At 34.5% G+C, this 13,289-nt stretch overlaps 2 protein-coding genes across 8 annotated transcripts in view; both read right to left on the reverse strand.

Moving 5' to 3' along the window:
* Nucleotides 1–6,130, reverse strand: part of LOC123561211 (uncharacterized) — a 41,048-nt gene extending 34,918 nt beyond the window's left edge. For 6 of the 7 annotated variants that reach the window (XR_008370045.1, XR_008370044.1, XR_008370041.1 and 3 more), the window contains exons 1-2: nucleotides 5,926–6,130; nucleotides 504–626 (exon numbers count right to left, since the gene is read on the reverse strand). The gene's annotated coding sequence lies outside the window, so the exon portion shown is untranslated. The remainder of the gene's footprint in view (nucleotides 1–503; nucleotides 627–5,925) is intronic. The other variant, XR_008370040.1, reaches the window with a different exon arrangement.
* A 148-nt stretch (nucleotides 6,131–6,278) lies between these two features.
* LOC123564803 (high-affinity choline transporter 1-like) lies at nucleotides 6,279–10,099 on the reverse strand. Its single transcript, XM_053528162.1, has 5 exons — nucleotides 9,994–10,099; nucleotides 8,656–8,860; nucleotides 8,044–8,151; nucleotides 6,614–6,769; nucleotides 6,279–6,301 (listed from the first exon to the last, which is right to left on the reverse strand). Exons 2-5 carry the CDS (start codon nucleotides 8,822–8,824, stop codon nucleotides 6,279–6,281), a joined length of 456 nt encoding a protein of 151 aa, XP_053384137.1. The 5' UTR covers nucleotides 8,825–8,860; nucleotides 9,994–10,099.
* Nucleotides 10,100–13,289: the final 3,190 nt, after the last annotated feature.

Below are 13,289 nucleotides of genomic sequence, written 5' to 3' on the forward strand. Positions count from 1 at the left end.
AATTATGCTGAATAAAAAAAAAAAAAACATGGTAAAAGTAGTTTAAAAATTTCAACAAAGTGCGAAACAATGTTAACTTTAAGACTGTATCAATAAAATCTGTATAAAGATCCTTGGAAGCAAAGAATGCAACAAAGAAGAATAATAGCAGACTCGATTTGATTGAGTCTTTCCATGAGAGGTAATGAATTCACGCCCCCTAGCACAGGCTGAGGCAAACTCTATTACACATTATGTTGAATGAACTCCATGATCCCAAAGGACCAGAAAATATAACACCGAATCCAAGTACAGGGAGACTTTTTACAGTTGTCACATGGCACTTAAACATTGCTGTTGTGATAGTTAATAAAATCTGTTAAAAAGATCCTTTGGAAGCAATTTAATGCAATATTTTAACATTACTATAACGGATCCACTACCTTAATGTATGTGTTCAGCTCTTCTTTAACTCTGCAGCTGGATTTGATGAAAATGATTCTAAATACAAATAATCTGTTTACTCATTAAATATTTTCTAGGCTGGCCATCCACTATGTTTTCCATATACACCATGCTGAACAAAGACCTGCATTTCTTATGATCTGTAACTATTCTGCTTCACTAACTCTTCTTCACAGGTTTCACTACAAAAGAAGAGACATTTGTTTTTAAATTTCAAGTAAATCCAGAAAAGTTAGATGGGCCAGTGGTCTAGTGGTAACACGCTCAACTGTCAATCCAGAGATCTGGGGTTTGAATCCCTATCCAGGCACTGGAAATTTCTGAGATGCTCTTGACTGTCTCCCACCCAATTAGAGGCCTGAACTGGTTCTTCCCAGGAAAGACGGCTTCACGTGTATCGGTGCTATACACCGGGTACGTTAAAGAACTAGACTGTCTATTTGAAAAGAGCTAGGCTAAGTTAGCCAGACACGTCTGTATCTGAAAAGTTCTCTCTGTCTGTTCTGAGGGCTTTATCTCACTCTGTCCCTCTGGTCAGGTCGCTCTGTGTCTATACTAGAAGAGGATGATTTCATGCCTTGTGTGGCTGCAGGATATGTAAAGCACCTTTGAACGTGTTTATCATGAAAAGTGTGCTTAATAAATCTGGTATAATAATAATAATAATAAATAATAAAAGTTCTATAGATAGACATTTAAAATGTTATAGCACAAATCAGGGCTCCAGATATTTTTTTTTAGGCCAATGAGTATTTACTTATCATAATTCTTGTGAATGAGTGAAATGGTATAACCTGAAATTGACTATGAGTAATTTTACTCCTGGAAATTTCTGTTAATGTAAAAACCAAGAAATCTGTTTTGTTACAAGGGCTCTTCAAAAATCATTAAATAGCGTAGACCTTTTCTCTAGCTTTTATATACTTTAATGAAGCAAAACAAGAAATATACCATCGTGATTTGCAATCTTTCTACTAAATGCACTGCAAATTTGACGTTATTATGATCATGCATTCAGTAGTTACACCTCCTCGAAAACAGTCACTTACACAGACCCGGCGCACGGCGATCATATTTCAACGACGTTAACGACGTCATGCATTCATTGTGATGCTTTCATTAAGTTTGCATTAACTCATATTTGTAAATTTATATTATAAATTTTCATGAGCAATACTTAAGTCATAACAAGTTGTTTGGTTAGAATACTAACAAGAGCTGTCTGTTGATAGCGCGCTCGACTATTCGAAGCATCGATAGAAGTATAGGGTCAAAATATTACCCAAGTTTTTGCGACAAAAGAAAAGGAACAGATAAGACAAACAATGTACCTACATTTGTGGATTTGGATAAGTTTTGCAATATAATGCAATGTGTGACCATGTTGGTAAGCAAGTGTTCAAAGTGTCAAAGCCATATATCAAACAGTTGATAGACAAAATACCGAATGGTATGCAAATTCTAACTAATTTCTATGTCCAGAAAAGGGCCATAACTGAGCTCAAGTCCTTGTCCTAGGTAAGTTGACTATGAAGGTAAACAGGTGGTCAAAGTTTCAAAGCCATATGACAAACAGATTAGGCATAATATAGACTGGTATGAAAAACTTCACTGATTTCCAAGTACAAAAAGGGCCATAATTTAGCCAAAATAGTTGATAGAGTTATGTACTCTTGCCTACAGATAGAAATCATGATGATAAACAAGTGTTAAAAGTTTCAAAGCCATATGGCAAGTCCAAAAAGGGCCATAATTCAGCCAAAATAGTTTTTAGAGTTATGTACTCTTGCTTACAGATGGAAATCATGATGATAAACAAGTGTTGACAGAGTTATGTACTCTTGCCTACAGTTATAAATCATAATGTTGAACAATTGTGCAAACTTTCAAAGCCACACATGTCAAATAGTTTTGACAAAACATGTACTTGTACGAAAACTGAACCAATTTCCAAGTCCAAAAAGGGCCATAATTCAGTCAAAATAGTTGATAGAGTTATGTTCTCTTGCCTACAGATAGAGCCTGTTATAATAAACAAGTGATAAAAGTTTCAAAGCCATATGTCAATAACTTTACACAAAATGTGAACTGGTTCGAAAAACTTAACCTAGATTTCTAAGTTCAAAGGGGCCATAACTCAGCCGAAATCCTTGATAGAGTTATGTACTCTTGCCTACAACTGGACATGGTGATGGTAAACAAGTGTTGAAAGTTTCAAAGCTTTATCTCAAAAGACTTTGTCAAAAAGTGAACTGGTACGAAAAACTTATCCAAGGTGTGACTCCGACGCCGTGGTGAGTAGGATAGCTCTACTTATTCTTTGAAAAGTCGAGCTAAAAATGTATGAACACTTATGACACGCATCTTGAACAGGGTACTCAACGTGAGTACTTGGTCTTTATCTACGGCATCATACATTGGCGTTAACATCCATTCGCAGTTTTTTTTTTCTGCCTGCCACGTCGAAATGACAACATACTCTAGGTACATGCCACCCTGACGTGTTGCTGCACTTTGGCGTATTTTTGGGCAAACAAGTGTACTATTAGTGCGAACATTAGCGATCAAATTCAAATCGCGACAGATCAAAAAGCGACTGTGCCGGTTATGCGTAGCTATGGTAATAAAAATGTTCGACGCACTTCGCCTATCAGCAAAAATGTTACAAAAAATATATAATCAAATTACAAAAAGATTCCAAATTAAAATGATATATTTCGCATTATTATTTACACAATAAGCAACATTTGTCAGCAAAAGTCTACGTTATATTTAACAGCCCGCGTACATACATATTGCATATATGTTTGTTTGCAGTTAATTTTCAATTCAGCAGTCAAGTTTTTGCCTAACTATTATAATAGTGGACTTTCGAGGTTACTAGAGCCAGACAAAGGAAATGCATTTTAAGCTAGACTATTTGGAGAATATGGAGAGCTATACTACTCACCACGGCGCTGGCGCTGGTTAAAGTTTTTTATAATGTCAATATCTTGAGTACGATAAAAGATATTGAAATGAGATCGGAATACTTGCATAATAGTGAAAGTGCACGCATGTATGACAAACATTACGCATATAGTGACAGTGTGCACATGTATGACCAGGGACATTACTCTGTCAGCAATACTTCGAGAGTTATATCCCCTTTTAACTTAAAAAATTGGCTAAAAGTTTGGATAAGGTTAAATATCTTAAACACTATCAAAGATATTCAACGGAGACTTGGAATACTTGCATATAGTGAGTGTGCACATGTATGACAAGGGTCACATTACGCATATAGTGACAGTGTGCACATGTAAGACAAGGGACATTACTATGTCAGCAATATTTTAACCCCATTTTTAACTTAGAAATTTGATCAAAATTATTCATAATGACAACTATCTCTGCAATGGATTCAAACTTCACAAATGTTTTTAGGATCAGTAAATATAGTCACAGAACCAGGTCCTTTAAGTCTAACTTGTATTTCAACAAAATTATGTGCCTTTTAACATTCAGAAAATTCATGTGTTAATACAGAGTTCAATTCTCTGCCTTTGTAAGTACTTGGGGGGCAATTGTATTGAAACTTCACACATACCTTGGGATCATTGTATACAGTCACTAAGCCAAGTCCAATAACCCTGAATTTTATTTTAACAGAATTATACCCCTTTGTCCATTTAGTTCATATTGAGGTTTTGCATGCAACTTAAAATCTCTCTAGGTACTAGGTCTATTGGACTGAGACTACAAAGCTATGTTAAGTGTCAGAGTATAAGGTCCCATATCTTGGGAGTTGTATTTTAACAGAACTATGCCCCTTTTGTACTTAATGTGTAAATACTGCACACAAAGTTCTGTCATTGTAAGTACTTGTAAATTAAAGCAGGTTTTATAATTTTGACCCTTACTGTGACACAGTTGCAGCAGTACTATTAAATAATCCATTTTATTGACAAGCCAAAGAGCTATAAAAATAAATAGATTGGCAACCTGAAAGGCATATAGAGCAAATCTCGCCAAAAAAACATGACAACTGAATGAGATCTAGTTTAACAGAAGTGACGCGTTCTCCACGTGCTATTTTGTATGCGAAAGCAATTATTCATCGGTAAATTAATTGTCACCGCATGGTCAAGCTTCATTTGATGGTAAGAAATGTGTACTTTGTGTCTTATATTTCACATTAAACTAATGTTGTTTTAGAAGCTAACATGTATTTTAAATGAAGTTTTAAAGGTACAAACTGTAACTTCATACTCGCCGATGTTTGTTTTTACTAAGATTCACACTCTCACACGAGATCATGCGAGATTACAGCCAATTGCCATTCTGTGTATTTTGTATTTCTTTGGACAAGCCTTTGATTAGTCGAGCGTGCTGTTCATCATACAGCTCATTCATTTTGTACTAAATGCAAAATGCACACTTAAATTTAATTTGCAGGAATCTCCGGAAACGACAGAGCTTATTCCAAACCACCAGGGTTTTCTCGGAAACAGACACATGCTTTAGTGATACATTAATTACTCAATCCAATAATTTCAACAATGTTTTAGCTTTCTGTTGGTTTAAACGTGTGTGTGTGTGCGTGTGTGTGTTCAGGTTTAATGTCTTTTTCAACAATTTTTCAGTCATATAAACGACGGTGTCTACTTGTAGCTGTGAGCACAATGCCCAACTTTATAGTGCTGCCTCACTGGAATATCACGCCGCAGACACATGGCATGATACCACACTCAGTCACATTATACTGACACCGGGCTGTCCAGTCCTAGCACTATCCTCTTAATGCTGAGCGCCAAGCGAGGAAGCTACTAGTACCATTTTTTTTACGTCTTTGGTATGACGTGGCTGTTTGTTCGCTTTTTAAATTCTTTTAAGGTGTCATTTTGTTGTTTTCACCGCAACAGAAGTTGGTAATTTTAACCAACCCCACTTTAAAATATACTACCGTGCCAATGCAATACTATACCTAAACGTTAAGGCAAAAACCATATCGGCGACAGAAATATTAGCCAGACTGACACATTAAAGCAGTATGATAAATTAGTTGTTGTTTACGCTAGTAAAAGGTCATTGCGTTTCTGTTATTTCATATACGTATTTAACCGCTTGAAAATGATCAGATATGCGTATAATGCATTATTTCAATGTGCTAATATGCTAATATCTTATCTGGAGCCCTGACAAATTCCTAAATTTTTTCTAATATTTCAGTTGGACAGCACTTGAGCGTATAATACTGACAATAAGCACTGCGTGAAACTACATCAATTTGTATATATTTAAATTCAAAAAATGCTTTCAATAAGTCTGGGGTTAAATGACAATGGTAAAATCATTCAAGTACATGTAGCTATAAAAAGACTTAATTGCAGTACAGAACACAAAGGGTTGTAGTACATTTATACGGAAAGGAGCCTGAAAACTAACTACATCAAGAGGGGCTCAAAAAGAAGTGTTCTTGATCCAAATCTGTTATGATACCTGCTGCATTCCAATGGATTTAGACCTCTTAAACATGCGCACATGTATCCATGATCTACCTGGTAAATCCAAAAATCCACTATAATTCCCTCTTTCACCATGTAGAACAAAGGCCTGCATCTCTTTATTTCTGTAGTTATTTGTCTCTAAGACATTCTGCTTTCCTTTTACACATACTACAAAAGGCATTTTTCAAAATGTTTAGAAAGATACATGATATAAAATACCATATTAGATACACATATAACACAATAGAATGAAGCAGAGATTTTAGTGTCTTTTTTTTTTTTTTAAAATTGAGTTATCTCCCTTCAATTGTAAAATTTGCTTTTTCTTCCATATAATAATAGTTTTTATTTTGTGTTAAATACAGATACTGTCCAATAAAAATATGCATAATAACTCGTTCAGAAAAGCACTACTTTTAATGTTACACATGAACTTATTCTGCCAGAGCCATAAAGATGGGTAATAAAAGGGAATGGATGAAATAACTTTATTTAAAGAAGCCAATCAAAATATTCAAATTGATGATAAATATATAAGAAAACGAAGACAAGAAATTAAAAAAAACACACATTATAACTATAACAAGTACTATTGAGTAATATCTGTATAATATTAGCATATCTCCTCAGTTCCTCATCAGCTGTTAATAAATATGCGAACAAACTGGAAAAACACTTACCCAAAGCAGCCAGAATTGCACCTGACCAAAATATTTCACCTAGAACAGCAGGAATAAATAGAAGTCCGCCCATCTTTTCTCCATATTTATGCGAAAAAGGGTCTAGCATTGTCACGTATCCTTGTGATCTCATCTTATCAACAAAGAAGTATCCTCCTACAAGTAACAAAGAAGTAATCTTCTAGAATAAAAGACAAACAACGGACAAAGAAGTGTTCCCGTAGAATAAAAGACCAACCATGGACAAAGAAGTGTTCCCCTAGAATAAAAGACCAACCATGGACAAAGAAGTGTTCCCCCTAGAATAAAAGACAAACAAAGGACAAAGAAGTGTTCCCCTAGAATAAAAGACCAACAATGGACAAGGAAATGTTCCCTTAGATTAAAAGACAATGGACAAAGAAGTGTTCCCCTATAGTAAAAGACCAACATTGGACAAAAAAGTGTTTCCATAGAATAAAAGACCAGATTACTAAACAGTTGTTGACATGCCAGAATGAATGCAAAGACAAACAGGTATTACTTCTAATTAACCCCTAAATGAACCTTCAAATAAATCTCAACTAACCGCAAGTAGTGTTAAAAGCAAAACAACTTCGAATTACAAACACATACAATTTTATAATTATTTTAGGAGTCATTTAAAAACATTACTAGCAATACAACTTGAGTAGAAAGTAGAATAGCTGGACGGTGTAAGGATGCAAAAAACTGAATAAACAGATCTTTATGAAAACTGTCATTTCTTTCTTTTTCCTGAAAATGAAACGTTGTATACAACTGTGAAAGAAAGTGTTACTTTGAATGTTTGGCAAATACATATCAGTTTAAAGCAAATGTGGGGTATAAAATAGACCTACATGTAATAAAATTTCATCGGCCCACCAACAACTTAAGTAACCTTGCTTAATGCATTTCGAAAACATTTGTTAATGTCATTTGACAATCAATGTACATGTGTAACTGTTTTAAGAGGCTAAGTCACACAGAAAAAGTTTAGTTCATTTGACGACATCCCGACTCAAACCAAGGTGTCACATCCGTGCATTATTTCAAGCACGGGCAGACACGTGACCGGCCTTCCAAAACAACCAGCTAGACGGCTTCCATACGTGTACGAATCGTATATCAAAAGCGGGGTGTTGACAGGCAAAATATTTGAAGGCACCACGGAGGATGCTAAATAAGTTGTGTTCGAAAGTGTCTTTGTTTTGAATAAACCATCCTCTAAAGGGGTTTAAAAAATTAATGTAGCCATCTAGCAAAAATAGTAATTCGTGTCACAAAATAGATTTAATACACCTTTTTGTGCATAAGCATCTGCATTAAGTCCTTTTTACATGTATATATGTGTCTTCTTTCAGATCTGTTGATAGAAATAAAGTTACGAGACGTGAAAAATGTAATATTATACTATAAAATTAATGTACCTATGAACATCGATAATGCATATCCAAGAGGACCCTGGCACCATACAAGACCATATCTAACAACGCCTTCGGCTGTTCCATTTATTGCACCTCCTCCTATCCAGGTAGCTGAAATTTACTGGGATGTGAAACGTAGTTTATTTGGACAATACATTGTCTGATATAAATGTTTATTCTTGCACTTAACGAATCTACGAATTTTGCTAAAACATCTTTTTTCTTTTAAATTTAGTAGTTAGACATGTGTGTAATCTGTAATACCGAACCTTAAATACCATGTACATGTGAAATCATATAACTGTATACGTTTGCCTACTTTCTAGAATCTCGAAATTCTCATGCCGATATTGAATTTATTTACGATTTGAATTTCTTTACTGCATATTATCGTTTACCCTTTATTCACGGGTTGAACCTTTCACATGATTATTCTCTACAAATAAATTCTAATAAATTAATCTCTTGTACAAAGTTTCTACTTGATGATGTCGGCATCGTATCCATCTTGTCATGATACTCAATATGGGATATTTCCATCTTTGCAATTATCATCTTTTCTACCAGATTTTTCCTTAGTGAATCTTTTTGAAATTCAAATATATGTTTGTATACCAGTAAGTGTGATTGACCCTACAACAAGTCCAAATTTTCTTCCTGCTATCATCATATTTTCAACATTTGAGCCCCTCTCCCGGGCTTTCCGACCTGCCCACAGCCCAATAGATAAGATAATCAAGTAGAACACAATGATTGCAATGAGTCCAGGTATATGTACCGCCATAACCGAATCTTTGCTATTGCTTGCAGAAGCCTTGATCTGGAACAAATATGATTAATGTAGTTCAAATGTACAAAAGATTTTTAAAGTTATCAGAATGAACTGTATTGGCCAATGTTACAAAACTATTTTCTCAAAAGAAAGAAAAAGGCATAAACAATTTGACGTTTGAATGTATTTACTGTGATGAACCTATCCCTAGTAATTGTAATGTTCATGCATAATGTGAATGGTCCCATGTATACCGGATGTTGCTCATAGAAAAATCCTGTTTACATTATCTACTCGATCGGATGTTTGTGTTTAAAGTACACGAGATGCTTTTGGTGGACTTAAAACTCGCTACGACTGTCGTACCTACCGCATCCGGTCTGAAAACATTACAGTAATACTTTGAAATGCGTATCATGTATAGTTGAATAAACTCATTGTTTTCAATGAGTTTGTTGCAATTAGCAAAAGAAGATTTACATTAATTAATTTCCTAACTGTTTGTTCCTAGACATCGGTTTAAAAAAAATTATTCAGGAAAATTATTTTACCGTGTTAAATTTAGCTCTAGATACATCTAATTATCCCAATAAATGTAATAGTTTTCATCGTTAATAGGATTTTATTTCACAAATATGAAACGAATGAGTGATCTCGGCTACTCTCGATTCATTTATACAACTGGTAAATTGTGCTTAAATAAAATGCTCAGACGTATCTATGTCAAATGTTTTATAAATAACGTACTATTTTTTACTGCTAAAGCTTACAGTCAGACGAACAAGTCAAATCACTAGTTAAAAAAGCGTTCAGTTTAGTGATTAATTAGGCGTATCATAACTGTAACATCTTTTGACTGGTTAACAACATCCTTAACATGCCCTCGTTTAAATTGCACCTACTATCTAAACAAACAATAATTCTGGTTTACATTCGATAACCGGGCTTACTTATCATGTTATTAAGCTCTAGTATAAGGACAAAAGAAAACTATATTTACAAATTACCCCGATAACAAATTGTGTTTGCATCACCTGCTTTTAACTACACATTAAAGAAAAAATATATGCAATCATCTCCTCGTTAATAATTCTATATGTTTTGGTGAATCGCTTCTTCTTTGCTATTTCATCTATTTATTACAGTGTAAACATTAAAAAAGATAAAGTTGAAGGACTAACCTGTAATTCCAAAACAAAACAGAAACAATACAAAACAAAAACAACAAACAAACAATTTATTTAAGGAAAACGAAAAGAAATTATGTTACAAATCCACTTAGTTAAGCACGATTATATACTAAATTCATTCACGCATATTATCTATCTAATATATCTGTTTTCATCTTTCGTTTAAAGTAATTGAATAGAAGTTATTTCGCTATTTGGTATATGATTAAAGAGACTTTTAATTAAGACTACCTCAAAATTGCAATTATACATATAAATATTTAATTCACAACGTTGTTACTCACCATATCTTGAAGACAGACATTATTAAATTAGCGCTCTCTTTTCCGCGCCTGCTTGTCTACCTGCACCAAGTCTTTTGCTGGAATACATAGTCTCTAGCTGATAAATTTCTTTTTTTTAACCCTTAATTTTAACCAAAAGCTTAGGTTATACTTATTTGTTTGTGTCGATAGTGAAACAAGTTTTACAACAGATATTAATCACTCTCAAGTTTTCATCATGGTCATGAGTGTATGAGACAAAAAGAATCTGGCCTTTCTTCTCAGCGACAACACAGATCTACATTGTCATTTAAACATCCACCAGTGACCCGATGTGTCAGTTCATGTCAATTTCATTTTTAGCTCTCGACTATTCGAAGAACAAGTAGAGATATCCTACTCACCGCAGCGTCGGCGTCGACGTCACACCCTGGTTTAGTTTTTCGTACCAGTCCACATTTTGATCAAACATTTTGAGATAAAGCTTTGAAACTTTCAACACTTGTTCCATCATCTAGTCTTGATTACCTGCCCCTTACTGCTACGCAGTGGTACTATAAGTACACGACGTTAACCAGGCTATACCATTACGATGTCCAGTTTTAGGCAAGAGTACATAACTCCATCAATATAATTAAGCACGATTTTTTTTCCTGCCTAGAGGCAAAAAGTGCATGGTTTGTATGAGATACTATGCACACAGTCACCTAAGCCTAGTTGTCTCCATTTTTCCCAAATATTTTAATCAAGATCTTCTTTTATTTTTCAGATCAAATAACTTTTTGTTTTAGAAAAAGATATTTCAGATATTTTTTTCAGAATGTGTACTTTGATGGAGTTAACTACACATATATCTGCAATAGATACTGCTTACTTGAAGTTTGTATTTTTAGTTCAAATGCTTAAATACGGCTTTTAAACTTTTATCACTTGTTTATGATAACAATTTCTATCTGTAGACAAGGGTACATAACTCTGTCAACCATTTTGGCTGAATTATGACCCTTTGTGGACTTCGATCCCCGGGCGGAGCGTATGTTCTCCGTGACGATTGGACAAACCTCTGATCATTCATGTGGGTAAGTTGGCAGTTACTTGAGGAGAACAGATTTGTACTGGTGCAGAATCAAGGAACACTGGTTAAGTTAACTGCCCGCCGTTACATGACTGAGAAAAACGGCGTTAAACCCCAAACTTACAAACAAACAAACAAAAATATGTAGGCAAGACTATAACACTAGGACAAGGACACAGGAAATTTATGAAAACGTCAATTTCTTTATGCCGTTTTCTTTCTTTTGAGAAAATACTTTTGTAACATGGGCCATTGCAGTTCATAATGATAACTTTAACATTAAATATATTTGTTCCAGATCAAGGCTTCTGCAAGCAATAGCAAAGATTCGGTTAGGCGGTTCATATAACTGGACTCATTGCAATCATTGTGTTCTACTAGATTATCTTATCTGTTGGGCTGTGGGCACGTTCGGAAAGCCCGGGAGAGGGGCTCAAATGTCGAAAATATGATGATAGCAGGAAGAAAATTTGGACTTGTTGTAGGGTCGATCACACTTACTAGTATACAAACATATATCTTAACTTTAAAAAGATTCACTAAGGAAAAATCTGGTAGAAAAGATGATAATTGCATAGATGAAAATATTCCCATATTGAGTTTCATGACAAGAAGGATTCGATGCCGACTTCGTCAAGTAGAAACTTTGTACAAATAATTAATTTATTGGAATTTATTTGTAGAGAATTAATCATGTGAAAGGTTCAACACGTAAATAAAGAGTAACCGATAATATGCTGTAAGAAATTCAAATCGTAGATAAAGTCAATATCGGCATGAGCATTTCGAGATTTTTTAAAAGTATGTAAGCGTATACTATTATATGATTTCACAATTTCACAGTATTTAAATTTCGGTATTACAGATTACACACATTTCTAACTACTAAGTTTAAAAAAAAAATCAAGATGTTTTAGCAAAATTCGTAGATTGGTTAAGTGCAAGAATAATAATATCTGTCATGTGTTTACGAATCGGATAGAAATATCCGTCCCGAGGGCACCTGCGCATTAGGCGGTAATGAGGCTTGCCGAATTACCGTCCATGCGCAGGTGACTGAGGGACGGATATTTCCATCCGATTCGTAAACACATGACTGATATTTTTTCTTGCATATCGTCTATATGTTAGCATTTTATTCTGGCCGATTATTTTCCTTGCATACCGTATTTTACAAATAACAGGTAGAAATATTTTCTTTGTAGCACTCTTTCTTATAGAAGAGCGCAGGAAATTAACGTCCATAAGCAGAAGTGACGTCATGATGTTTTGTGTTACGCACAATAACAAAGTTCCACTTAAGTTTTATCGTTTGTAGCGTAACGTTATGTTCTTATTGTAAACTAACGTATTATGAATCGAGAAATATACTATAACGAACGGAGAGAAACTATCAAGATACCTGTTTTTTTTTTCGTATTTTTACAGAAGCAATATATTATCAGTGCATGAAGCACTAGTTGTCATTAACATCACGGGAGTCATCTGGCATGGAGGGTGCCAGATGGGTTTTGCCGGCATGGGTAAAATCACCGGAAACGCCAGTCCGGTGTGCAAGAATAAGTATTTACCGAAGACAATGTATTGTCCAAATAAACTACCTTTCACATCCCAGTAAATTACAGCTACCTGGATAGGATGAGGTGCAATAAATGGAATAGCCGAAGGCGTTGTTAGATATGGACTTGTATGGTGCCAGGACCTCTTAAATATGCATTATCGATGTTTATAGGTACATTTGTTTTGAAGTATATTATTATATTTTCATGTCTCGTAACTTTATTTTTAAGGATGAGAATCAGGCCTTGAGAAACAAAACTCAAACAACACCAAATCATAGAAAGAAAGAGTTGTTTGACATGAAAATTGAACAGCATGTAAAATATGTATATTACTTTATGAAACTAGTGTCAGTATACTGATAAAAACATTGAATTCCGGAAAAGGAC

This window comes from Mercenaria mercenaria, chromosome 2 (genome assembly GCF_021730395.1).
Source record: "Mercenaria mercenaria strain notata chromosome 2, MADL_Memer_1, whole genome shotgun sequence".
In the NCBI taxonomy this organism is placed as follows: Eukaryota; Metazoa; Mollusca; class Bivalvia; order Venerida; family Veneridae; genus Mercenaria; species Mercenaria mercenaria.

Excerpts from the sequence above, each read along its gene's own strand:
- LOC123564803 (XM_053528162.1), bottom strand. The coding sequence starts at position 8,824 with ATGGCGGTACATATACCTGGACTCATTGCAATCATTGTGTTCTACTTG. Across the intron at positions 8,152-8,655 it reads AGGGTCAATCACACTTACTG|CTACCTGGATAGGAGGAGGT; the intron begins GTATACAAACAT and ends AGTAAATTTCAG. Across the intron at positions 6,302-6,613 it reads TGCAATTCTGGCTGCTTTGG|TATCTGTATTTAACACAAAA; the intron begins GTAAGTGTTTTT and ends TTTATTGGACAG.